This window comes from Marmota monax, unplaced genomic scaffold (genome assembly GCF_021218885.2).
Source record: "Marmota monax isolate L192 unplaced genomic scaffold, Marmota_monax_Labrador192_F-V1.1 WCK01_AAM20220418_F8-fsc00038, whole genome shotgun sequence".
In the NCBI taxonomy this organism is placed as follows: Eukaryota; Metazoa; Chordata; class Mammalia; order Rodentia; family Sciuridae; genus Marmota; species Marmota monax.
The window spans coordinates 10,791,554-10,816,965 of record NW_026692498.1 but is presented as its reverse complement, the minus strand read 5'-3'; the positions used below and the strand labels follow the sequence as shown (position 1 = coordinate 10,816,965).

General features: G+C 47.0%; 1 protein-coding gene across 2 annotated transcripts; it reads right to left on the bottom strand.

Annotated features, from left to right (window-relative positions):
* Fads1 (fatty acid desaturase 1) lies at nt 1-22,438 on the bottom strand. Of its 2 annotated transcripts, none has more exons than XM_046445576.2 (12): nt 22,094-22,438; nt 19,933-20,043; nt 19,026-19,223; nt 18,263-18,364; nt 18,027-18,155; nt 5,745-5,805; nt 4,198-4,274; nt 3,263-3,360; nt 2,981-3,077; nt 2,657-2,736; nt 2,415-2,540; nt 1-2,098 (listed from the first exon to the last, which is right to left on the bottom strand). In XM_046445576.2, the coding sequence occupies exons 1-12, from the start codon at nt 22,298-22,300 to the stop codon at nt 2,047-2,049; spliced, it is 1,338 nt and encodes a 445-aa protein (XP_046301532.1). In that variant the 5' UTR covers nt 22,301-22,438; the 3' UTR covers nt 1-2,046. The 2 variants fall into 2 exon arrangements, with proteins under 2 accessions (XP_046301532.1, XP_046301531.1); XM_046445575.2 differs by lacking the exon at nt 22,094-22,438 and adding an exon at nt 20,139-20,288.
* Between the last annotated feature and the right edge of the window lie 2,974 nt (nt 22,439-25,412).

Genomic DNA, 25,412 nt, shown 5'->3' with positions numbered 1-25,412 from the left:
TTTGGTCAAAATCAACTTTATTTTTCAGTTTTACTTCATCAGTTACTGTGCTAACGTTGGTATACAAAAAGATACCGACACTGAGCCCAATTAAAGAAAATGCCTCCAGCCTGGTAGTAGAACGATAAAAATAACAAAAAGATAAACATGAGTTGGAGTTTGAAAAAGTGAGTTCACATATTCTGCCATGATCTGTGACCAGAGGCAACCTTTCCTCTGTAAGCCTGTTTTCTCGTCTGTCAGTGGGGTTTGAGGTCACTTGCTTTAATACTATAACATTGTATCTTTTATCACCCTGTGTCCCCGTGAGGCCACAATGGTATGGGCTGAGAAAAGGCCATGGTGGTACAGGTGCTTTGAGGACCTGGTCTTGGCATAATAAAGTTCACTGGTATTTGCTCAGACTGGGCCCAAAGCCAGTTGGCTAGATAGGCTGGTGATATCACACCCATACCTCAAGGGGGAGGGATCAGCACCTATTCTGGAGTGAGGGAGCCAGTGAAAGCCAACTCTTCCATTCTGCTTCTGATTTTCCTGCCCAGGATTTAAACCAGGCTCTCAGGGCCCAAAGGAAAAGGCCTGAACCCCTGTGACCCGCTGTCCCCAGCACCTGACAAACCTAAGTAGCCCTGCCAACCTCGCCACCCTCATCTCAGCTGCCTGTTTGAGATTCTCTTCTCCCAGTGTCCAAATGTTCCATACACTTTAGGTAGATGCTGTTGAAGAGCTAAAGAAATTATGTCCTGGCTGGACTGTGGGATCTAGACCAAGCCTCAGCACTGAGGGGAACTTCAGAGAGAACGAGGGCCTGACTGGCCACAGGCTTGGGGAGGAAGAGGGTGTGAGTGCTGGCGACAGGCCTTCGGCAAGACTTCTTGAGCGTGTTCCTGTTTGTTCTCTGGAAACATGAGTTAAACTGTCTCACAAACCAGAAGATCAAAAAATGGCATATCAGCGTTAGACTGATGGGCTTCCTAAGAGGTATTCCTCAATCCCTATCTGGTCTCCAGATGAATAAGGGTGGAGGAAGTGCCTAGCTACAGCAATGATGACCACAAAATTGTGTATTTCCAACTTTCCTATTTTGGATTTAGAACTGTGAAGTGATTAGTGTAACCCATTACTCCTAGAAAATGCTGTTACATAATTTAGGGTATAGAAAATCTGTTTCTACTTAAAGCCCTTAGACTCTTCATGACTGAAACTTCATAATCACTTGGGCTCACCAATTGCTATTAAACTTGGAACTACAAGTAGCGAAACAAAGGGAAGCCGCTGGGAGCCCCATTTATTTCTAGGGAGAAGGAAGTCAGGCCTTTGCTTGCTGGCTGACAAGAAGCAAGCCCCTAGTCTTGGGAGTTCTGTTTTTTCCTTGGGGTGGGAGGGTTGGAAGTGAGTCAAAAAGAAGTGATTTTTGATGGCCAGCAACTCTACTTAATGTTCCCTCTGGACCTTGAATAGAACATGGGACCAAAACCAGTGGCCCCAAGATCCTTCAAGGCCAAATGTCACTAAAGCCACAATCTTGGCCTTGGCTGCTTTTGAAACTGGAAAACAGTCTCTCCCAACAGCAAGGGCAGATGTGGAAGCTGAACTCCACGGCAGGCAGTTTGTGCTAAGCCCCAGGATTCTGTGCATGAATGCTTCCCTTCTAGATCTTTCTCAAAGTGGTCAGCTGCTCCCTCCCAGAGGTTAGCAAGCGACATCACTGACAAGTGGACCAGGGAGTGTGCTGCTGCCTGATGTGGGCTCACCCAGTGTTCTCCAATGTTCATCTGCCAAAGTAGAAAAATGAAACAAGAACTGATTCACATACTGGCTCCAACAGCTCCTCCCCTTCTGGGGACTTGCTTGTCCCCACACCCTTCTTAGGGGATTAGATGTGTATCTGGAAGGTAAAGGGGAAAGTTGGAGCCTGACTTTTATGTCCCCTAACCCTCCCCGCTCTGAACGTTGGAATGTAGTGGCATCGTCCCTTGAGCTCCCCTCTGCTTTGGCTCCAGAGTCACCCTCTCCTCTTGCAGATGGAGCAGGGAGGCGCTGTCCTTACTGGTGAAGGTAGGCATCCAGCCAGAGCTGCCCAGACTCCTTCAGTGAGCTGCAGGGTGACACAAGAGTGGACGGTGAGGGAGATGGGCCAGTGAGCCAAGCAGAGATGGAGGGGCAGGTCTTACAGACAGGTCTTTCCGCCCTTCTGCTTCTGAGGAAGCTGGCCTGGGCACAGCGCTGAGGGGAACTCCAGTGAGAATAAGGGCCTGACCTGGCCACACAGTGCCCTGCCTGTGCCGTGGTGACCTCCTCTATCCCAGGTGACAGGGAAATGTTCCCATTGCTCGCCACCCCACAGGGCACCACCATTCCCACTGCCCTGCCCTCCCCTCCCAACAGCCAACCCCCAGGGCTCAGATACTCACTAGACAATGTCGGCAAAGGCTGAGAGCAGGGGCTTGGACTGGTACTCTATACCGTGCTTGGCACACAGCGACTGCACCAGGGGTGCCACTTTGTGGTAGTTGTGCCGGGGCATCGTGGGGAAAAGGCTTCAGGGAGAGTGGGAAAGTCAGTGAAGTCAGTGGCTTCTGCCCTTCCTGTCGTCGTCGCCCCCCACCCCCACCCCAGGTCCTTCCCGCCCTGCTTCCTGGGGCTCCTGACTCACTGGTGCTCGATCTGGAAGTTGAGGTGCCCGCTGAACCAGTCGTTGAAGGCAGACTTGTGGACATTGCATGTTGCCTGGAGCTGGAGGAGGAGGTCGGGAGCATGTCTAGAGCCAAAAGGCCAGCCCACCCCGCCCCAGGTCAGGCTAGCTAAAGAGGGCAGGTTAGACTGTCCCTGGTCCCTCCCTTCACATTACGGCAGGAGAGAAGCCTCAAGCGAATGAGTGGGGGTACCTTGGGGGACTTATTTTTTGCTGTTACCATCTTCCCTCCACCCTTTTCATTAGTTGTGTTATGCCTGGGTCTTCCAGATGATGGTCCCTTACCTGGGTGGACACCCAGTCCATGTTCCGGTCGTGATCAATGTGCATGGGGATGTGGTTCATCTGTGTGACCCACACAAACCAGTTGCTCTCCAGGAACCTGTTGGATGTGGCACACAGTCAGTCAGCAGAGCGCAGTCTTCCTCTTCCTCAGTCACAGTGCCAGCTTGTGCACTGTCCCGGGTCAACTCCTGAGAGAGCTCCTGCTGCCCGAGACCCCCAGCGCGGTCCCCAGACCCAGCATTTGTGCTTCCCTGTGCCAGTCCCTACACCCCGCCACACTACCTGACGATGAAGAAAAGGCCCAGGAAGCCTTTCAGCCCCAGCAACGGCACGTACGAGAGGAAGATGCGGGTGTAGAAGGTGACCATCCAAGCCAGGTCCTGCAGTGTGAATGGCAGAGCAGCGCTGCCACGGCCGCTCTGGCCCCCTCCCCGCTCCCCTCCTCCGCCTGCTGCGGCCTCAGCCACCCGGGGAACCTGGCCGTCCTCAGCTTTTCCTCTCAGTGGCCCCACCCTACACAATTAGTACCAGTGCTGGTAGCACTCCCAGCCCTCCTAGCCTGTCCCTTCTCAGGGCCCCACGAGTCTCCCTGCCTCTAGCACCTCCCAACCTACCTAAATGCTGCCAAATGAATTTCCAAGACCAGGGTTCTGTGCACCCCAGTGCCCTGGTCAAAGCTCCTGCCCTTTTCTGCGCAGTGAACCAAGCCCAGTACTCCTCCCTGGTGCCGGAGTCCTCCGCTACGCCTGGCCAAACTCACCCCTACCTCCCAGCTTCTGTGCTCTGGTCTTCATCCCCTGCCTCACCTCTGTCTGCCAACTCCACCCATCCGTGGAGGCCAGCTAGAAAGGTGACTTTACAAAGCAGACACAGGCAGGCCTTGTGGAGTGCCCAGAGCTGCTTCTGCCTGTACTTCTTTCCTGGTATCAATCATACCCTGCCTCACTGAAGGTTCCCTGAGAGGAAGGACTGGCTCCCATCGCCTCCCCCAGCACAGGGGACTGGGGGCACACTGGCTGCATGAAGCCAGGCCCAGGAGGCGGGGTCCTGCTGAGTGCGCCCAGATCCCTTCCTCTGTCTAGGGACAGGGAGCATCATACCTTGTCCTGTTATTTTGTTCTAAGTTGGGCCTGGAGTTTATTCCCCCTGGAGAACCCCTTTCCCCCACCAGGTGCTGGAGAACACAGGACATGGGACTCTTGGCCGTGGATACTTACCACCCACTTCTTCCGCTGGATAACAAAATAGAAAATGTACCACTGGAAGTACAGTGGCAGCAAGGCTGGGGGCCCGACTGGGAGGAAAAAGACAGGAAGGAGGTGTGAGCCGTGGGACAGCCACAGAGGGTTTATTAAGAAATGGTCCCCAGCACGGGGCTGCCCCTGCCCGTCCCCTCAGGTTGCTCCTCCAGCTGCCTTAGCACTCCTCAGCTGGCCCCACACCAGCAGGCACTGAAGGAAGGTAGGCACGAATGCCCACCTGGAGAAAGCCACTCCCAAAAGGAGGCCAGGGAAGGGGAGGGGTAGGAGGGCCATCTTTTTCCAGGGTTAAAACTCAAAACCCAGGCCCAGAGCATGCTGTGCTCCCACACCTTTTAAAGGGCACTGCTAATACCCCCAGTGCCCCTGTGCTGCTTGGCCAAGCTCTGCACCCATAGTCATCTGCCAAGTTCTTGGTTGCTCCACTGTGCACGTCAAGGGAAGGGGCAGGGACAGGAAAATGTGTGTGTGTGCACACGCATGTGATCCTCTGACCCTTCATAGGCTGAGGTTCACTTCCTTGGACTAGCGACCTGGGTTGTGCTGCCCTGATCTGAAGCCCTGGAGGTCAACTACAGGCAGAGGCAAGGAGCTACTTTTGAAAGAAAACTGGCAGTTGCAGAAGTGGTTCCCATTCTACGCACTGCCCCATTCCCTTCCCATGTCCCCTCCCTGCAGCATCTGATGCTGCTCTAACCCATGCGTCGCATGCCCATCCAGGACTCCTTGATGTGCCTTGGATTTTGAAATTCCTTCTCCCACAAGTCCGCTGCACCCTCCTTTCTCTGCTAGGGACAGTTGCTAACAGGCAATCAGGATAAATGCCTTCACACTGATCCCTGCCCTCCCTCCCTTTAAAATTCTGAAAATTCAAAGGAGTTTTAAGGCTCATTATTTGGGGCCATCTGGAACAGACTTCCAAACAAGATGGATGCAGCAGCTCTAGAGAGTATGCAGCCACAGCATCTTTGCTCAGCTCACAGTCCTCCTCGGGTCCCATCCTCCCACAACTATGAGGACATTTGGTCCCCTATGGGTCAGACAGGGCCCCACCAGATCATCTTGACCTGGGTCTCTGACAAGGTTTAAGGTAAGGTTTAAAGCTCATCCGGAGGGCTGAAACTAACCACTAGGTGTCCTCATGGAAAGAGCTAATTTGCCCCCAACACAAATGACCTCTAGTCAAATATTGTTAGCCTGCTGACTCTGCTCAGTGGAAGGGCAACAGTTCCAGGCAGGGAGTGACAGGGGCAGGGTGGGTACTTGCTCCAGCCCCTTTCCTGGATTGTATTCTTTTTTTTTTTTTTTTTTTTTGGGTGGTGGTGCTGGGGATTAAACTTGGAGCCTTGTGCATGTAAGGCAAGCACTCTACCAGCGGAGCTGTATCCCCAGCCCCTTTCCTTAACTTTAATACTTTAATGCCATCATCGAGAGCTGTTTCCTCCTCACACCCCACAGCAGCCCCCCACCCAAGGCAGCTCCCCGTGGTGGGTGAAGACACTCACTCAGGAAGAAGTATTTGTGCTGGTGGTTGTATGGCATATACTTTTTCTTTTGTTTCCCAAGCTGTAATGAAAAGTGACCATAATTTAGCAGTAACCAGTTACAGACCAGCCACCCAGTCCCCTCCCTTCCCTGCTCAAAAGCTGAACCCACCGCATGGGTCATCAGCCTCTTGGTGCTACTGGAAGGCCCCAGGTGTTGAGAGCCACAGCCAAAGGGGCCCCAGCAAACTTCCAGCTGCCAGCAAACTTCCAGCTGCTGGCTGATGATTGGCTCACAGCGGCCCCAGCAACATCTAGCTGATTGGCTCCTCGGCCCCAGCAACATCTAGCTGATTGGCTCCTCTGCGGTGATGCTCATTGGACTGTTTCCCTGCCCTTTCAGACCACGGAGCTGCTCATTGGGGGACTTTTTTGGCTCCGCCCACGTGACCCAGCCAATCGGCCTCAAGAGCAGGAGGATTGTGGGAGGTGGAGAGAAGCTTGTGTGGGAGAGAGAGGCTTGGGGAAAGCCGGTGGTGGCAGTTGAGGCTCTGAGGGTTTTTCCTGAGAGACTATTTTGTTTGTCGTGTGTGGTTCTAAAAATAAAGTTAGTTTCTTTTGACAAGTGGCTCCTGATTGTGCCCAGCCAGACTGCGGCATTTGGTGGCTCGCACGGGGAGCGACTGAGGGTAAGTGAAACTGCTCGCCCCTGAGGGCAGGGCGAGAGGATGGGTAGCCATTTTAAGATTCCTCTTTTATTTTGCTTCACTTTTGTTTTAAGTTGCCTGTCCCTGGAGATGAGTGAGACGGAAGAAAAACCGCTCACATCTGAGGAAAAACTATTTACGTCTGAGGAACAGATAGGGAGAAAGGACGGATGCACATGTCAGGAGGATAGAAAGGCTATAATGACTTTTTGTTGTTCCCTTTTTATTTCATTCTGTCTCGGTTTTGTTTGGCGTCATCTTGTTGGGTTGTATTATAGTAGAAATATGGGATCAGAAATTAGTAAAAAACAAACTGAAAGAGTGTTAAGTAAATTGTTAGAGGAAGGAGGCATCCCAGTAAAATCAAGAGCAGTCAGGGCATACGTTGATACAATACAGAAATGTAGCCCATGGCTTTTTAAGGAGGAGTTGTTAAATATATCACAATGGAACCATCATGGTGAAGATTTAAAAAGAGTAGAAAAGAAAAGCCCAGGGACTCTGCCAGTTGGCACATTGCCATTGTGGACATTCGTATCTTGTTTGCTTAGTCCAAAGCCTTCAGTTCAGACAATGGTAGAGGAAGGAGAAGACATAATGATTCAAGTAAAAGAGAAGGCCTCTCAAGCTAGTCAGACAGAGAAAGAAAGTGTAAAACAGAAAAAGCCATCAGGGGGAAAGTTACAACAGGAGACTGCTACTAACACCTTTCTATCACCAGAGGGTGTAAGTGTCCAACCAACAGCACCACCTCTACAGGAGACTGCTACTAACACCTTTCTATCACCAGAGGGCGAAAGTGTCCAACCAACAGCGCCACCTCCATATGCTGGGAGGCCCCCAACCCCCGCAGTTGATAGTTGGGATCCTGAGACAAGGTCTCAAATATTAACATGCCCTGTATTTGAGGCAGGAGGGCAGCGATTTTACCAAGTTTTAAATTTCAAAACAGTGAAGCAGCTAAAAGAGGCTGTAACAACCTATGGTCCTCAAGCACCCTTCACTGTAAGCTTGGTCGAATCCATTAACTTGAACATGACGCCAGCAGATTGGGCTAATATGTGTAAAGCTGTGCTAAATGGAGGACAATACCTGTTATAGAAGGTATTCCAATGAGGAATTTTGCAAGGAGACGGCTAGGCGAAATGCAGCAGCTGGCTATCCTCAGAGAAATCTAGATATGTTGTTAGGAAAGGGACCTTATGAGGATCAGCAGCAACAAATTGCATATGATCCTGGCGTATACGCACAAATTGCTGCAGATGCAATTAAGGCATGGAAGACTTTACAAGGACATGGAGGTTTACAAGGTCAATTATCTAAGGTAATACAAGGAGCTAATGAACCTTATGCTGAATTTGTAGATAGGCTTATTCAAACAGCTACCAGAGTTTTTGGGAATACAGAACAAGCAATGCCATTACTAAAACACCTGGCTTATGAGCAAGCGAATCGTTGGTGCAGAGATATCATTAGACCATGGAAACATGAAGATTTAAACACATATATTAAATTATGTAGAGACATTAATGAACAAGAGCAAGTCGTGGCAGCTGCAGTAAAACAGGCTTTAGATGCCAGAGACATTAATGAACAAGGGCAAATTGTGGCAGCTGCAGTAAAACAGGCTTTAGATGCCAGGCCAAGAACATGCTACAATTGTGAACAAACAGGACATTTTAAAAGGAATTGCCCCATTGGAGGAGGGTTTAACAAAACTAGGTATCAAAGGAGTAGAATACCAGGTATTTGCCCACGATGCCGTAGAGGGAGACATTGGGCTAATGAATGCCGTTCTCAAACCACCATAGAGGGTACTCCATTATCAAAAAACGAACAAGGACCAGGTGTTTATCCACGATATCGTGGAGAAAGGCATTGGGCTCCATTGCCAAAAAATGGACAGGGGGGCCCAATGCTCCGGGGCCCAAAACCACAAATATACGGAGCACTGGAGGAACCCAGCAACCCCATCAGGGTAGTGCCCAGGACACATTGTCCATCAGATCCCTCATCAGACAAACCAGAGGGAGCGCAGGGTTGGACATCTGCGCCTCCGCCAGAGCAGTACTAACTCCAGAGATGGGAGTTCAAATCATTCCCACAGGGGTGAAAGGACCTCTTCCCAAAGGAACAGTAGGCTTATTATTGGGACGCAGCTCTTCTACTCTAAAAGGACTTATGATAAGTCCTGGGGTAATTGATCCCGATTATGAAGGTGAAATAAAAATTATAGCCAGTTCTCCAAAGGGTATATCAGTAATTTCACCAGGAGATAGAATAGCACAGTTACTAATAATACCCAGCCTACATGATAAATTTTCCAGTCGTACTGTAGAAAGAGGTTCCAAGGGATTAGGCTCCACAGGTGTAGATTGGGCTATGCTTTCTTTAAATTTAGATTCTCGCCCCATGCTAAAACTAAATATTCAAGGACATGAATTTAATGGGCTACTGGATACAGGTGCAGACCTTAGCATCATCTCTCGTCAAGAATGGCCAAAACATTGGCCATTACAACAAGCCACTCAAACGCTTCGAGGCCTAGGAGTGGCGACTAATCCCCATAGAAGTGCAATGGTATTAGATTGGAAGGATCCTGAAGGATGTGAAGGAACTATACAGCCATATGTATTGGATCATCTTCCCGTAAATTTATGGGGACGAGATGTCCTAGATCAATTAGGTTTGACATTAACAAATAACATCAACCAAAATGCACCCACTATTATGACTAGACAAGGTTTTAGGAAAGGAAAAAGATTAGAAAAACAAGAACAAGGTATAGCAGCACCAATACAAATAGATCAAGGAACAGACAGACATGGGTTGGATTTTCAGAAAGGGCCACTGAGACAATAAAAATTACTTGGAAATCAGAAAGACCAGTATGGGTTCCTCAGTGGCCCCTGACTAAAGAAAAGATACAAGCAGCCCATGACCTGGTCAAACAACAATTAGCAGAAGGACATATACAACCTTCTGTATCTCCCATAATACTCCCATTTTTGTCATCAAAAAGAAATCTGGTAAATGGAGATTATTGCAAGATTTAAGAGCCATTAATAATGAGATGGTTATTATGGGACCTGCTCAATCAGGGATTCCTCAGTTGTCTGCTTTGCCAAAAACCTGGTATGTTTTAGTTATAGATATTAAAGATTTTTTTTTTTCAATTCCAATTCATCCTGAGGATAGTCCACGTTTTGCATTTACTATCCCTGCACTGAATCATGAAGGTCCTGATCAGAGATATGAATGGAAAGTACTCCCTCAAGGGATGGCTAACAGCCCAACTATGTGTCAAATTTATGTTAACAAAGTAATCCAGCCACTTAGAAATCAAAATCCTGAACTATAAATATTTCACTATATGGATGATGTATTATTAGCACACAAAGATAAAAACACATTGCTAGAATGTTATGCCACACTTACAAACTTATTAAAAAATTATAATCTAGAGATAGCAATAGATAAAGTACAATTAAATTTTCCAATTAATTATTTAGGAGTTCTATTATCCTCAACCATGGTCCGTCCACCAAAAATTCAAATACGAGTAGATCAACTCAAATCACTTAATGACTTTCAAAAGTTATTAGGAGACATAAATTGGATAAGGCCTTATTTAGGTATACCAACAGGAGAGTTGGGACCTTTATTTGATATCCTAAAAGGTCCATCAGATCCAAATTCACCCCGAATGTTAACGCCTGAAGCAAGAAAGGCATTAAAAATCATTGAAACATATATGGAAAATATGCATTTGGATAGAATTGATATAAGTTTGCCTTTATTATTTATTGTACTACCAACAAAAAATATTCCTACAGGAGTATTTTGGCAAGAAGGTCCATTATTATGGATACATTTATCTTATTCTCCTAACACTATTCTTACTAGGTATCCTGAGGCTGTAGGACAATTAATACTCAAAGGAATAAAAGCAGCAAAGGGAGTGTTTGGAATTTCTCCCAATAAAATTATTACTCCATATACTATGAATCAAATTGATGAGTTAGCTAATGAGTTAAATACTTGGGCAATAATCATGTGTAAATCTAATGTTTCATTTGATAACCACTTACCATCTAATCCTTTATTGTCTTTTTGGTCATTGCATCCTGTAATTTTTCCAAAAATGACAAGAAAAACACCTATCATGAATGCTCCAAATATATTCACTGATGGGTCAAATAATGGTACAGCAGCAGGAGTTACCCCTGATCAAACTTTTACATTGTTAGTACCCAAACAATCAGCTCAAAAGGTAGAGCTTAATGCAGTTTTACAAGCTTTTGTGATGTTTAAAGATTCTGTATTTAATTTATTTTCTGATACTCAGTATGTAGTTAATGCTATAGTATCTCTTGAAGATGCTGGTAGGATTTCCCCTTCTTCTACTGTTTTCTCTTTGCTTTCCACTATACAAAGTCTAATCTGGGACAGAAAAGATCCATTCTTTATAGGACATATCAGGGCACATACAGGATTGCCTGGAGCCCTTAGTTTGGGCAATGATTTAGCAGATAAAACTACACATGACATACATATTTTCTCTACACTAGAAGAAGCTATAAATTTTCATAAAAAGTTCCATGTCAATGCTAATACTTTACAAAAGCGTTTTAAAATAACTAAGGAACAAGCTAGACAAATAATAAAACAATGTCAAAATTGTGTGACCTTTTTACCACAAGTTAATCTTGGAGTCAATCCTAGAGGATTGATACCTAACCATATTTGGCAGATGGACGTCACACACTTGCCAGAATTTGGAAAATTAAAATATTTGCATGTTACAGTTGATACTTCTTCTGGATTTTTGATGGGCTCCCTTCATGCCGGAGAAAAAACTAAAGATGTTATAGCTCATTGCTTACAAAATTTTGCCACTGTGGGTGTTCCAAAACAGTTAAAAACAGATAATGCCCCTGGTTATACTTCTACCTCTTTTAAACAATTTTGCTCAACATTTGGCATTACTCATATAACAGGAATCCCATACAATCCACAGGGACAAGGCATAGTTGAAAGAGCTCATCAAACTATTAAAATGTACTTATTAAAGCAAAAAGAAGGAATTGGGAAGGGGTATATATTCCCCAAAGATAAACTTAAAATAACCCTTTTTACTCTAAACTTTTTAAATTTGGATTCATCAGGACTTAGTGCTGCGGAAAGGCATATGTGTCCAAAAAATGTACATAAGCCCAAGGTACTTTGGAAGGATATTCTAACAGGACAATGGAAAGGTCCTGACCCAGTAATTGTCTGGAGTCGGGGGTCTGTTTGTGTGTTTCCACAGGGAGAACAGCAGCCGATTTGGATTCCAGAGAGATTAACCAAGGTCCTGACCCAGTGATTGTCTGGAGATCGGGGGTGTGTTTATGTGTTTCCACAGGGAGAACAGCAGCCGATTTGGATTCCAGAAAGATTAACTAAAGCGATTTCTACAGACCAAAAAGAAGATGATTTGGCTCAAATCCATAACAACTGATATCCAAAACTCCAGTTTGGCTATTCTTACATCTGCAACAGAACCAGGATGCTTTTTTCAATATCTATTTTATTATTGCCCTTTGCCATATCATGAAGTTCTATTTTGTTTTTTGAGCTCATACAGACCTAGGTTAATGTTTTGCTGATCAGTTCTATTTTTTGACTATAGAGTTTTTAAGCATTGCAATGGAGATTTCACCTGTAAAAAGTTATAAGGCCTTTACTATAATGTTATGTGTTGTATGTATTATATTATGTGTGCACACTTGTGTTTTGTGTTATATGTTTGAATGTACGTATGTCCATATATCATATATGATGAGCGCTCATGATAAAATGGATCCAAATATTTTTTTTTCACGTGATTTATATGGTTTAATTTAAATTGGGTAAACAACTGTTGAGGATTGTTTTAATATGTAAACAAAAAAGAAGGTTAACAGATCTGTTTGTTTACTTTTACCTTTCCTTTTCATTATATTTAATAATTCTCTTAAAGATAATGTAAATTGTTAAGAAAATTGTTTTCTTTTAGTGCCTTCTGTAGTGTTACATAATTTTTTCTTTAGCCATTATTGCCAGAATTCCTATCTTCATCCCAGTGCCGGTGAAGACAATGTAAATTGTTAAGAAAATTGTTTTCTTTTAGTGCCTTCTGGAATGTTACATAATTTTTTCTTTAGCCATTATTGCCAGAATTCCTATCTTCATCCCAGTGCTGGTGAAGTCAAAGATAAAACCAATCTACAGCTTCTACAATAGCCATCACTGAACTGCTTGCAGAACTTGCCTGGACACATTGTGAGCTCACCTGTATGCATTGTGAACTATCTGTTGGTACAGGGAATTGTGGTAGTGCTGGAGTATTTTTGCTGATGGTGTCACCGGTGGTACAATTTTTCAAAGAAGCCCTCAATTGGCTTAATGTCATGGCATTTTGCATCCTCCTCTACTAGTGATGGTCTAAAATTTGGGGGCCAACAGAGGTGAGGCAAAGAACCTCACCCCCCCACAGGTGCAAAGGCCTATCCACAAGTATGGCTGTATGCTGGACCGGTAGTCAGTGACGGGTATGATCCAATTGCAGTGGTACCAACCTAAGACAGGAGGCTGACGCCTAGAGGTCAGTTCATCCGATGACGGGTAAGGACCATATGTTGAATTGGACTGCCTAACAGGCACGGTCCCTAAGCCACATGCTTGTTGTTTAAACAGAGAGGGGGAGATGTTGAGAGCCACAGCCAAAGGGGCCCCAGCAAACTTCCAGCTGCTGGCTGATGATTGGCTCACAGCGGCCCCAGCAACATCTAGCTGATTGGCTCCTCGGCCCCAGCAACATCTAGCTGATTGGCTCCTCTGCGGTGATGCTCATTGGACTGTTTCCCTGCCCTTTCAGACCACGGAGCTGCTCATTGGGGGACTTTTTTGGCTCCGCCCACGTGACCCAGCCAATCGGCCTCAAGAGCAGGAGGATTGTGGGAGGTGGAGAGAAGCTTGTGTGGGAGAGAGAGGCTTGGGGAAAGCCGGTGGTGGCAGTTGAGGCTCTGAGGGTTTTTCCTGAGAGACTATTTTGTTTGTCGTGTGTGGTTCTAAAAATAAAGTTAGTTTCTTTTGACAAGTGGCTCCTGATTGTGCCCAGCCAGACTGCGGCCCAGCTTTACCTCCAGCAGCTGGAGTGAGGCCTTGGCTGCAGCCTGCAGTGTGTGGTGACATGACCCACAGCTCAATGGCCTGTGCCCCATGAGGATGTGTGTAATGCAGGTTCTGTCAGACCTCAGGACTTCTAAGATTCATCCAAAGACGTCTTTGTCATGAATTTGTTCAGGCCCCATCATTGCCTTTCCTGTCTCCCACCTGGTACTCTTTGGACATCTGCGTCTCCATGGAAAACTCCTGCATAGGCAGCTACTCCCTCTATGTGCAGCCTCTAGTCCCCCATCAAAATATTTTGGTTGCTTGATTTCAACATGAACTTTATAAAATTACTTGAAAGTTTTTTGTTGTTATTGTTGGGTTTTTTTGGTGCTAGAGATCTGAATCCAGGGCCTGTGCATGCAAGGCAAGCACTTTACCAACTGAGCTATATCCCATCCCGAACCCTTGGAAGTTAAACAAGGTTTGGCAAGTATGTGTGGAAAGGATACCAAGAACAACTCTGCAGTTTGAAGGTTCTGGCAAAGTTCTCCCTTGCGGGTGGTGGTTATTTAACAAGCCTAGCTGCTACAAGGACAGGCTGTGCTCCAGCTCAGTCAGGAAGCCCAGGGCTCCGGTGTCTGCCCTGCTGTCACTCCACAGCTCCTGCATTTCTTGCCCAATTAGTTCTGGTGACTAGACAACCCCAAGGGCACAGCAGAAGCAGAAGTCTGGCTCGTCTTCTCATGCGTCCCCCCACTGCATCCTCAGGCTACTCACTGAGCTTACTCTGTGCAAGGCACTTCAGCTAGACGAAGCATTCTGTCTGCATTCACAGATTTTCTCAGTAAGTACTGGAGTACCTAGCTATGCCAGTCACTGTCAGGGAGCAGAGGCCACCAGTATGAAGTTCCTACCTGTATGGAGCTATAACCCGAGGAGAAGAAGCTGGTAACAGATTGGTAAACATCTCTAAAAAATTTACAGATTATAAACAGAAAAACAGGGACAATAGGCAGTGATCTGGCAAAGGTGGTCAAAAGGCTTTCTCAAGTCTTCCCTGAATGAGAAGGGCTAGCAATGCAAAGCTTCAGGGCAAGAACACTGAAAGAAGGGACAGCCAGCACAAAGGCTTGGGACGCTCAGGATCATGAAACTAGGGAGAGGTCAGCTCGTGTGGGACCTCAGAAAGCTCTGGTAAGGTCAAGATAGGTGCACAATCTGCTTTGTACTTTTAAAAGGCTTACTCTGTCCCAACACCACCAAAAAACTAAGGCTTACTCTGGCTAGAGTGAATTATAGGGCACAGTCACAAGTGAGGAGGCTGAAGCTAATCCAGACCAGAGATAGACCTGATGGGTATGTGGTCTGACATGGTTTGCTTTCTAAGGGTTCCTGTGTTGGAGGCTTGGTCCCCAATGTGGTGATGTTGGGAGGTAGTGGGGCCTTTAAGAGGTGCCTAATGGGATGTCACTACATAACTGGGGTTTCACCCTCAGAAGAGACTAATGTGATTCTTGTGAGACCCTATTTAGTTCCCCCTTGAGACTGGGTTGTTAAAAAAGAGCAAGATTGGCCTCTCCCTGGTCTTTGGCTTTTCTTACCATGTGATTACTCTCACAGGCCCTCCTGCCACCATGACAGTATCTGCCATGAGGCACTTACCAGAGGCCAAAATGATAAAGCAGCCCAATCTTAGACTTTCAGTATCTAAAATTGTAAAATAAATCTCTTTATTTATTTATAAAGTACCTAGCCTCAGGCATTTTGTTATAGCAATAGAAAATGAACTAATGAATGGCAGTGGATACAGAAAACTTGATGGAATTTGGATATATTTTGGAGGCAGTGTCAACAAGGTTTGCCGATAAACTAGATGTGGTGGTGAGGGACGTTCCCTCTCAAGCAACATTAACTGAAAAGGGAAACCTGGAAGAGTCACCTTTATTGGTTGGTGGGGTGGATGGGAAATGCAAAGGAGCCCCATCCATTGCTCTCTTTGGATGGGAATCAAATGCCATTATGGTCCCCAAAACTTTGTCCCACCATGTTAAGCCTCTCAGAGGTCAGAAGGGTTCTGTTAGGGGCAAAGTGTCCCTTCTTACTCTTTATCCTCCAGGAGAGTTAGGAGGCCTAGGGCAGATGTCACAGAATTAGCCAGGGCTTCACTGTTCAGTTAAGCCATCCCCAAAGGGACTGAACCGAGCCCCACGTGGCCCCAGCACAGGCATTCACTACAGGCGACCCATCCTCAGCCTCCTGGCTAGAAGGAAGGAAACAATGGAAGCTCATTTTGGTTCCCAAGTTATTCTCTGTTTTGGATGTCTGCAGATAAGCCCAGCGCTGTTCCTAAAACTCTACCACCAAGTTAGCTTCCTGTCACTGTACCAAGATCCCAAGGTCAACAACTTAAAAGAGAGAGGATTTTTTTGGCTCATGGTTTCTGAAGTTTCAGTCTCTGGTGAGGCAGATCACGGAGGCAGGGTATGATACACCACCAACAACCAGGAAGCAAGACAGGGGAAGGGGCTGGGGTCTTAATACACCCTTCAAGGGCAGGCCTCAATGACCTTTCTCCAACTAGGCCCCACTTCCTAGCGTCTCCATTAGTTCCCAGTACTGCCATGAGCTGGGTACCAAATCTTCAACAAGGGAGCCTTTGGGGACATTTAAGATCCAAACCCTAGCACCCACACTGCTCTCGAAGCAGCCACCAGAGCCAGGGCAAGCTCGTCACCAGCACAGTGCTGATCCTAACACAGTGCTGGAGGCCCAAGGAACCATGGACATGGAAAATAAGAACCTTAGGGACAGCAGGGACATGGGCCTCCAGTTAAGAGCGCCTCACAATAGGATGGCCAGTGCTACCAAAGTCCTCCCAGAGTTCTTCTCACGACCAGAGGGGAAAGGAGAGCCAGCTACCTTGAACTCTTGCCTGGAACTGAAACACATTCAGTGACAGTTTAATCCCTGGCAAGCTGAAATGTCATTAAGTGCGTGAAGGGGACCTGGCAGAACTCTGACTGTAGCATGGAACCTGGGGACAAAGGATTTTAAATTAACTTTTCAAAAATTCTGCTGGCCATTCAGAACCTTCTACTGCTTATGCTCACTGAGAGTTCACCAAAATTCCAGCCCCAGGCATTCTTCCTTCAACAGCTTGGGATTCTTGCTCCCACCTCAGATAACGACTCAGGCCCACCCTGGAAGTCAGGCTGGAACCAAGAAGGTGGCAATTAGTTGCCCCTTGGTTTCAACAGTGAGTTGGCCCCAAGATCCCCCACAGATACCAAAATTTGCAGTTGCTCAAGTGCTTTATATAAAGTGGCATTTGCAAATAACTATAGTCCTGTGAGCCTGGCAAAATGGGCTTTGGTATTTATTTTTAACCCAGGGCTTTGTGCATGCTCTACCAGTGAGTTACACCCCCAGCCCCTTCTCAGTAAAAAAAAAAATAAAAATAAAAAAATAACCCCCTACCCCAAGTACTGGGGATTGAACCCAGGGGCTTTTTACCATTGAACTACATCACCAGTCCTTTTTCTTTTGAGAGATCTTGCTAAATTGCCAAGGCTGGACACAAACTTTTGATCCTCCTGCCTCAGCTTCTGAGTTGCTGGGATTATAGGCATGCACCAACAAGTCTCTCATGGGAAACTAAATTCTCTAAATTACTTATAATACCTAATACTATGTAAATACTACAAAAACACCTGTTTTACTGTTCTGTTTAGGAAATGATTTTTTTTTAAAAGTGTACATGTTCAAGTCACGGACACCATTTTCTCTTTTCTGTTTCTTTTTTTCTTCTGTAGTGCTGGAGATGGAACCCAGGACCTTGTGCGTGCTAAGCAAGCACTCTACCTCCGAGCTACATTCCTAGCCATTCAATTTTCTTTTCTGAATATTTTTTCTGTGGTTGCTTGCACCTTCAGATGCAGAGTTCAAGGATACTGGCAGCCAAATGTACTGAATGAATGGATGTTTCAGGTACTAGGCATTAAAGGAGTAGATAGTCCATCCCTGGACTGGGGAAAACTGGGACAGTGCAGGATATCCAGTGTAAGAGAGACAATCAGTATGTGCAGGGTGATGACCCTGACTCTAGGGCAGGGGTGTCACAAAATACCCCTAGGAGGTGCCATGTATCACCTTCAAGGATGAACAGAGGCTTGCAGTCATCTTCTGGTCATCCTCTGGATCTCTGAAGCTTGTGGTACTTTCACACAGTAACTCTTTGCTGACTGAACTCAGTAGGAGGAGTGGATGATTCTGTCCTGGGCAGCCCAGTCCTGGCTGACTACCTGCTGCTTCCCAGAAATTCTAAAATGCAAGGGCCCCAGCTAGCCCAGTCCCCAATGGATGTCTTGCCTACACCAACAACACTGTATTTCCCCCAAATCCCTCTGTACTGGCTGCTTTCCATTCCCCAAGACCATTCACTAAGACCTCTGCTCACCTCCACAGAAAGGACCTTCCCCAAGGCAAAGAAGAAGGGATGCATGTTGATGTCCGGGTCTTTGCGGAAGCAATTGGGCTTGGCATGGTGCTGGAAGTGCATGTGGTTCCACCAGCTGGCAGGGGCCCCCTACAGAGAATCGGGGATGTGAATATGAAAACCTAGTATCACCTCTCCCCCACTCAGACACCCCCTTAGAGACTGGAGTCTCAGAGAGCCCCCTCTGTCCCACTGACCTTCAAGTGGCCAATCACAAAATGATGTAGCAGGTGATTCCATGTAGAGGTGCCAAAGACTGACAGATGACCAAAGTCATGCTGTAGCCAGCCAGCCTGAGCCTAGGAGAGAAGGTTAGTGCCAAGAGCCGCCAGCCTGTTCCAGCCTATCCCTCTTCCTTCACTCACCCAGGCCTGTGCTGGCCACAGTGCTCCCAACTGAGCACATCAAGAAAGAAGTTAGGAAACCTGGGTCTCACTCTGGCTCTGCCACTGATTCACATGGGAGTTGATGCAGATCACAATGCCTTCTGTGCTCTTCAGTTTCCCCATCTCTGAAGTTCCATGACTTAGGATGGACTCAATCCAGGAAACAGAAAGGACTCAGAGATAAGCAGGCTTGCCACATGGGTGCTGACAGCCAACAACTGGGCACCCACCATTATTAGCATGTTGGGCTATGTTGGTAGAGGGGAGGGAGTCAAGCTTTGTTGAGAAACCAGGATCTTGGTTCCTGGCACACTGGGCTGTGATAGAACCTGAACTTGAAGTTTCAGAGAACAAATTCCATGGGAAGAAGGATTAGAGACATTAAGAGAAATGATAATGTGCATGTGGCCAATGAGCAGATAAAAGTCACAGAAAATGGAATGTTCTCTTTGTGCATCTACTACCCTGGGTATCTTCAGATCTGCAGGCAGGATTCTTGGTCTTCTGAAGTGTATAAAGCTTTCCCCAGGGAGGCCAAGAATGGCTGTGCACTCGACAAGTCAAAGGCTCTTACCTGAACTATACAGAGTAGCACTGCAGAGAGGAGGAAGGTCACAAAAGACGTCCCAAAGACCCAAAGGATGAGCCAGGCAGCAACATCCAGCAAGAGGATGTGCAGCAGGTATAGCAGGAAGAAAAGGTGGCTGGACTTCATGAGTCCCATCCGCTCCACGGTAGCCCGCAGCTCCCGGAACTCATTCGTCAACTCTTTCTGTGGAAGAGTGGGGCTGTTAATTCTTCCCAGCTGCAACCCACACTGCTGGAGACAAGGGCCCAAGGACCTCCCACTGAAGTAGCTGTGGGAAGTCCATAATCGTAGGCAGAGACACCACAATGATGGGGAATGGTGACAGGAGGACCTGCTAAGAATGGGACTATGCCTATGAGTTAAACAGGACTTGACGTAGGTCCCTGTTTGCCATTTACTGTGTGATCCTTGGTGCCAAATCTTTCTGAGCATCAGTTTTTTCACATGTAAATGTATGAGGATTTTATGGGTCTATGCTGGGCACAGAGTAAGTGTTCAAAATATAGGTCTCCTGGGCTGGGGTTGTGTGCCCGCCATGCACACGTGAGGCCCTGGGTTCGATCCTCAGCACCACAAAAAAATAAATAAAGATATTGTATCCATATTAAAAATATATATATTAAAAAAGTTATATATATATATATATATATATATATATATATATCTCCTGCTGCTCACAAGGATGATGCCTGCAGTATTGCAGTATTGGTGGTGGCACCCTTGGGAGAATCACAGTTTCCAAAGTCCTGTTCCTTTGGGCCCATGACCCTGTGACTGTACAAGAGAGGCAGGAATCTCAAACCTCCTGAAAACTGGAAAACTGTCACCTATTATCTCTAGGTTTCCATTCCCTCCCCATCAACCAAATCTCCAAACAGCAAACGGGTCTCACATTCTTGGTGGGCTCAAAGCTGGGCTGCTCCGGAGCCAGTTCTCCAATCAGGAGAGAGTTCATATACTTGCTCACAAGGCCCTTGTTGATGTGGAATGCCACAAAGGGATCCTGCATGTGTGGGGAGAAGACAGCAAGGTGAGCAGTCAGCCCCAGTCCCTGAACAGCTCACACCAAAGCCAGCTTCTGCAGGCAGGAAGACTTACCCAAGTTGAAGCAGGGACCACCTCCCTCCAGCCTCTGTCCTGAGTGTGCTCAGGCCTTTCCAACTGCCCACAGCTCATCTTCAGCATGTGGGTTACCATGAGAAGAGCACCACACCAAGGAATGAGAAACACTGCTCAGGGGTCACCCAGAAAGACCTGGCTGGGCTGGCCCTGGTGCCTGGGAACAGCTTTTGCCCAGGAATTTAGACATAGGTGAGAAACAGGCAGAAGGGATGGGTGGGGCTGAGACTTCTCTTCCTTTGAAATTTGAACAAGGTCCCTCTTTCTGAGCCAGCTTCTTCCTGAAAAAAGTGCCCGAGTCCCCGGTGTGAACTGTGGAACTTGTCACATTTCTCCCCTTCTGTGCACCATGGTTAGGGGCAGGGTTCCCAACTTCCTTTAACTCTTACCAACCCCTCCCCAAGATGCCTAATTTAAGTGGAGTCCTCTAAGACAGGATTCACATTAGCAGATGGGGTGGGGGGTGGCCCTTTGCCGAGAAGGGGCTAGTGAGGTGGGGCGGAGCCAACAATCCGGTGGCACCACACATCCAGACCAATCACCAACCCAGCTGTGGTGTCCCAGGCCCCAAATCACACACAGCCTGTTGTCGGACTTGCTCCATCTCCGCAAGCACGGCCTAGGCTCATACTGTCTACAACCACCTAGGCTTGTGAGTGGTCGCTACAGGCAACGCAAACCGCACAGGCTCTAGCCTCACACCTAAGGCAGCTTGTCAGAGGGAGGGCAGGTCTTCACCCTGCAGCTCCAGGCGACTTAGCTGGAACTCTAGTGACCTGAGGCATGCTTTGGGACATCAGGGCAAAGATGGGAATGAAGATGGGTGATAGGTTTAGGGTGTCACACCACACTGTGTGGGATTAGAAACGGATCCAATGGGAAGGGAGGGGTTAACAATGATGAACCCGTCACAAGCGGTGATCACTCCTCATCCCCTGCTCCAGCCCAGGGAGGCTATGAAAGGCTCTTTGTAATCCAGAAAGAGAATCAGTAGAGCTAGGCATGCATGATAGTGCACACCTGTCTCAAAGAGCTGGGGATGTTGCTCAAAGGTAAAGCACTTGCCTAGCGTACACGCAAGGCCCTGGGGGTTCAATCCTTAGGACCGCAAAAATACAAAAACCAAACCAATCAACCAATGGGATCTGGGTTTTGCAGAGCAAACCCACCCTGAAGCAAGGCAAGGGAGGACAGCAGTCGTATGTGCCAAATAGCTAGAGACCCCCTGATATTTGGCTAAGTGACCTCCCCGGCAGTATTCAAAGACAGTTCTGGAAATCTTCCATAGTGTATGCCCAAGCTGGCGCCCCCACCTCAGCACAACACTCCCTTTCCTCCCCGCGCTTCTAGCCGGTGAGTCCCTTCCCCGCGTTTCCGCAAAGCGTAGGGGATCCCAAGGCAGCGGGCTTCGGGATTCAACCCTATCCTTTAGGGATTCCTCTCGTGCTTGGAAGTGCAGCCCAATACTTTCCGACAGGCACTCTAAGTACGACGCGGCTGCGCCTCCAGCTCCTAGCCCTGGAGACAGGACGTAACTCCCTCCCTGCACTGACCCCTCCTCTCTGGGCCCTCGGCAGCACCGCTGTCCCCGGGCCTTGTATTCTCGCTGCCTCCTTCCTCCTATCCCGGCTCTAGGTACTGTCCACGCCTGGAGACGGCAGACGGGGGCTGCGGATGGAATACACGTGGGGAACAGCCAGCCCTTTGTTTGTGTGTGCACATTGCTGGCCTCCAGCCCCAACCCCCCAGACTCATTTTACGGCCCCTCTCCTACTCTTGCCCCCGTGTCCACAGGACACTCGATCATCCGGCGCCTCCTGGCTTTCCTCCCAATTAGTAGGTGGTCCACCAAGGCGCCAAACTTCCTGTCTCCCGCTCCTTCTACGTACGGCCCTGGCCCGCCCCCTCCCGTGCCCCTGCCTGGCGGCGCTCACCGTGGCATCCTGCCCAGCGTAGTGGCTAATGACCCGGGAGCCCCCCGGGTGCCGGCGGGTGAACTCGCTGATATTGTACACCTTCCGGTCGATCACCAGCCATCGCTCCTTCTCGCGCCCGGAGCGCTGCGCCACCTCCTCCCAGGTGAAGTAGCGCGGGATGGATCCCTGAGCTGAAGTCCCAGCTGCCACCGGGTCGGGGGCCATTGTTGGCGTGGCGATGCCGCGCGCCAGCTGGGCAGGGGCTGTCGGGCGCGCGCTCTGGGACTCTGGGCAGTGCACGCCGGCCTCGCGAGCTCGGGGAGCGGTCCGCTGGCGCGCGCCCAGGGCCCACAATCCGCGTGCTGGGTTTTCAGCACCCGCGGTGCGGACCACAGAGCCCGGCGAAGCGCGCTCCCATTGGCTGAGCCGCGTGGCGTGGGGCGCGAGCACCGCCCTCCTGCTGGCCCGCAGGGGCGGCGCCCCTGGAGGGACTTGTCTGCTCCCGGCGCTGCGAACACGCGCCCCCTCGCGGGTACCTTAAAGTGGTCGCGGCTAAATTCTGCTTCCTGAGTTTCTGGCGGGGAGTTGCAGGGATGGCTCTTAGGGAACACCGTGGACAGAATAACGGTTTCCGGGGAGTGCTTGGGTGGGTCTCAGCTCGCTGAGGCCGAAGCCCAAAGGCAAATAGGATCGGGCCAGGCTTGGCCTGCAGAAGCTCCGGCTGAGTGTGATTGTGCAGAAGGAAAACAAGTTTAGACAAATTTAATTTGGCAGTTTATTTGGGCAAACAAACGATTACAGAGTTTCCAGTGAGGTGGGCAGGCAACGATTATAGACAGAAAAAGGAAGTGACATACATAAATGCTTTTGGAGGCAGCTTTGGGTCAAATTTAATTTGACGATTTCCCCAACCCCACCCCCACACTTTTTTTTTAAGTTGACAGATGAAATCGTGTGAATTGATAATGTACAGCATGATGTTTTAAGAATTTTATATATATATATATATATATATATATATATATATATATATATATATGGTGGGATGGTTGAATCTAGCTAATTAACTCTCTTGAGTGATCTATGTCATTAACAGACCGAACACATTTGTGTCTTTCCACAATGTCAAAATTTATTACATAACAATAAATTCACAGGCCACATCACTTTCAGTGGTGGCAGTTCACCAAATACTTGTGGGTTATCTGATAGACATAAGCTGGGCAAACACGAGTTCTTTTATTCCAACCTAATTTCTAATATCTATTATATTTGAGTTATATTTGAGTTAATTTCTAATATCTATAATATCTATAACCCTCAAGTCACACCACTGCAGGGTTTCAGGATGCTGTACCAAGAGCACAGAGAGAGTGTTCTTTAACACTGAAGGCAGTTAAAGAATTACTGTAGGCAGTCAAGTAAGGATTTTAATGAACCCGTTCTGCAGAGTTGTCAAGGCAGAGGGTCTGGAGGGTTGTGGTTTTAGTTTTAGAGTGTCAGCTTGGAAGGTTTCAGCTTGGAAGGGCTCATAGGGAGTCAACACAGAAAGGGGAAACTGCACTCTGCTGAAGTCTGGTAGACCCGAAATCAGAGGTTTGTCTAAGTTGGCCCGTATGTTACTTATCAGTTTGTGCTTTATAGTTGTGCTGAGGACATGGTGGTTGTTTACTTATTCAAACAAGGCATAGAGTCATTCTATCTTGGCACTTGTACTCAAACTGTAGTAAAAGTCAAGACGGAGTAACTTAGGTTACTGCTGTCCTATATACCATGGAGTAACTCTGAAAAGGGCACAGTCTGTACTCCACGATCTACCCCCTGAATCCGGAGGGCATGAACCTGAAATCTCTGGAATAAGAGGAATCAAATCGTTCTCAGAGACTGATGACACAGGTTTTGAGCAAGTAGAATCCAAATATTATTGCCAATAATAAGAACAATGTTTCTTTAGATGAGACCATATTATGCTGGTCAGGTTATACCAACCAGTCTTGATGCAGGTCAGAGGGTTCCAATTGGACCATGAACATGTACGTGGTATGTGGGCTTTGAAGGATTTGCTGATTATTTGGAAGAACATGCATTTGGTATGTATGTCTTCAATATCTTTTGAAGTGTAATTGAGTTAATATTTAGTACTGCAGCTACATTTTGTGTGTGTGTGTGTGTGTGTGTGTGAGTTCAGTTGAATTTTTTACATTGGCCAATTGTGGAAGGCATCAGATGCTTTTCTGAGTTCCTCCTGGTTTGTTTTGATGACATTGTCCATGTGTCATCATGGAATTTCTTGTATTCTACCATGCCATGATTCAGGAAAGTCTCCATATAACATTTATTGGGTATGGGAAACTAGGTAAGGTTTTGTATTCATTGTAACATTAGTTACAGTTGTCACCTTTATACATTCTGAGTTTATAACATGAGCATTTGATCCTGAGGTATGATTGTAATATAGTACTTTAATGTTTGATTTATGACATATTATCCACACAAAATTTCCTAATTTCTAACATATATAGGTACAGTTGCTATATTAATGGGGTAATAATCTATGGTAGGGGTAATCTACTCAAATATAATGAAACTCAGATGACCATTTTTGCACCATTCCCTGTTAATACTCTATCCTGATATGTATAACAGGTCTCCTGTAGCGGAAATTTGATGTTTACAATCATGGAATGTCTGTGCATAAACTATCAATGAGGAGTTCCACCTGAAAGCTGAATTATGTCTAATGGGAAATCTCTGGATGTTTTAAATCATATTTGACAGGTCATGTATATAGTCCAGTAGATTTAAAGAAACTGTGTGCTTCATAATCTATTTGCCATAACCAATCCATCATCACCATGGATTAAAGTGTGGGGCATATAACTTTCCCCTGAGATAATCTTTGTTTGACTTGGGCAGTTGCTTGCTTGTTCAGCACTGGGTATCTATTAGTGTTTCTATTATGCAAACAGTCGCTTTAGTGAATTGCATCTGGTGAAGTGTATCAGTGCTGTACATGGGTGTGTATGTATCTGTGGAGTTAGAGCATAGGTGCTGGTGTGCTAACAGAATCTGGGCAATAACACTGTCTTTGTGGACAAAATAAGTAGTAGGATGTAGTAGTTATGGTGGCACAGATGATTAAAAGAGGAATAATAAGGGGCTGGGTTGTGGCACAGTGGTAGAGTGCTTGCCTGCATATAAATAAATAAATAAAATAAAAGTTCATCCACAACTAAAAAATACATATTAAAAAAAAAAAGATGAATAAGGCTGGGGTTGTGGCTCAGCAGTAGAGTGCTTGCCTAGCAAGTATGAGGCACTGGGTTTGATTCTCAGC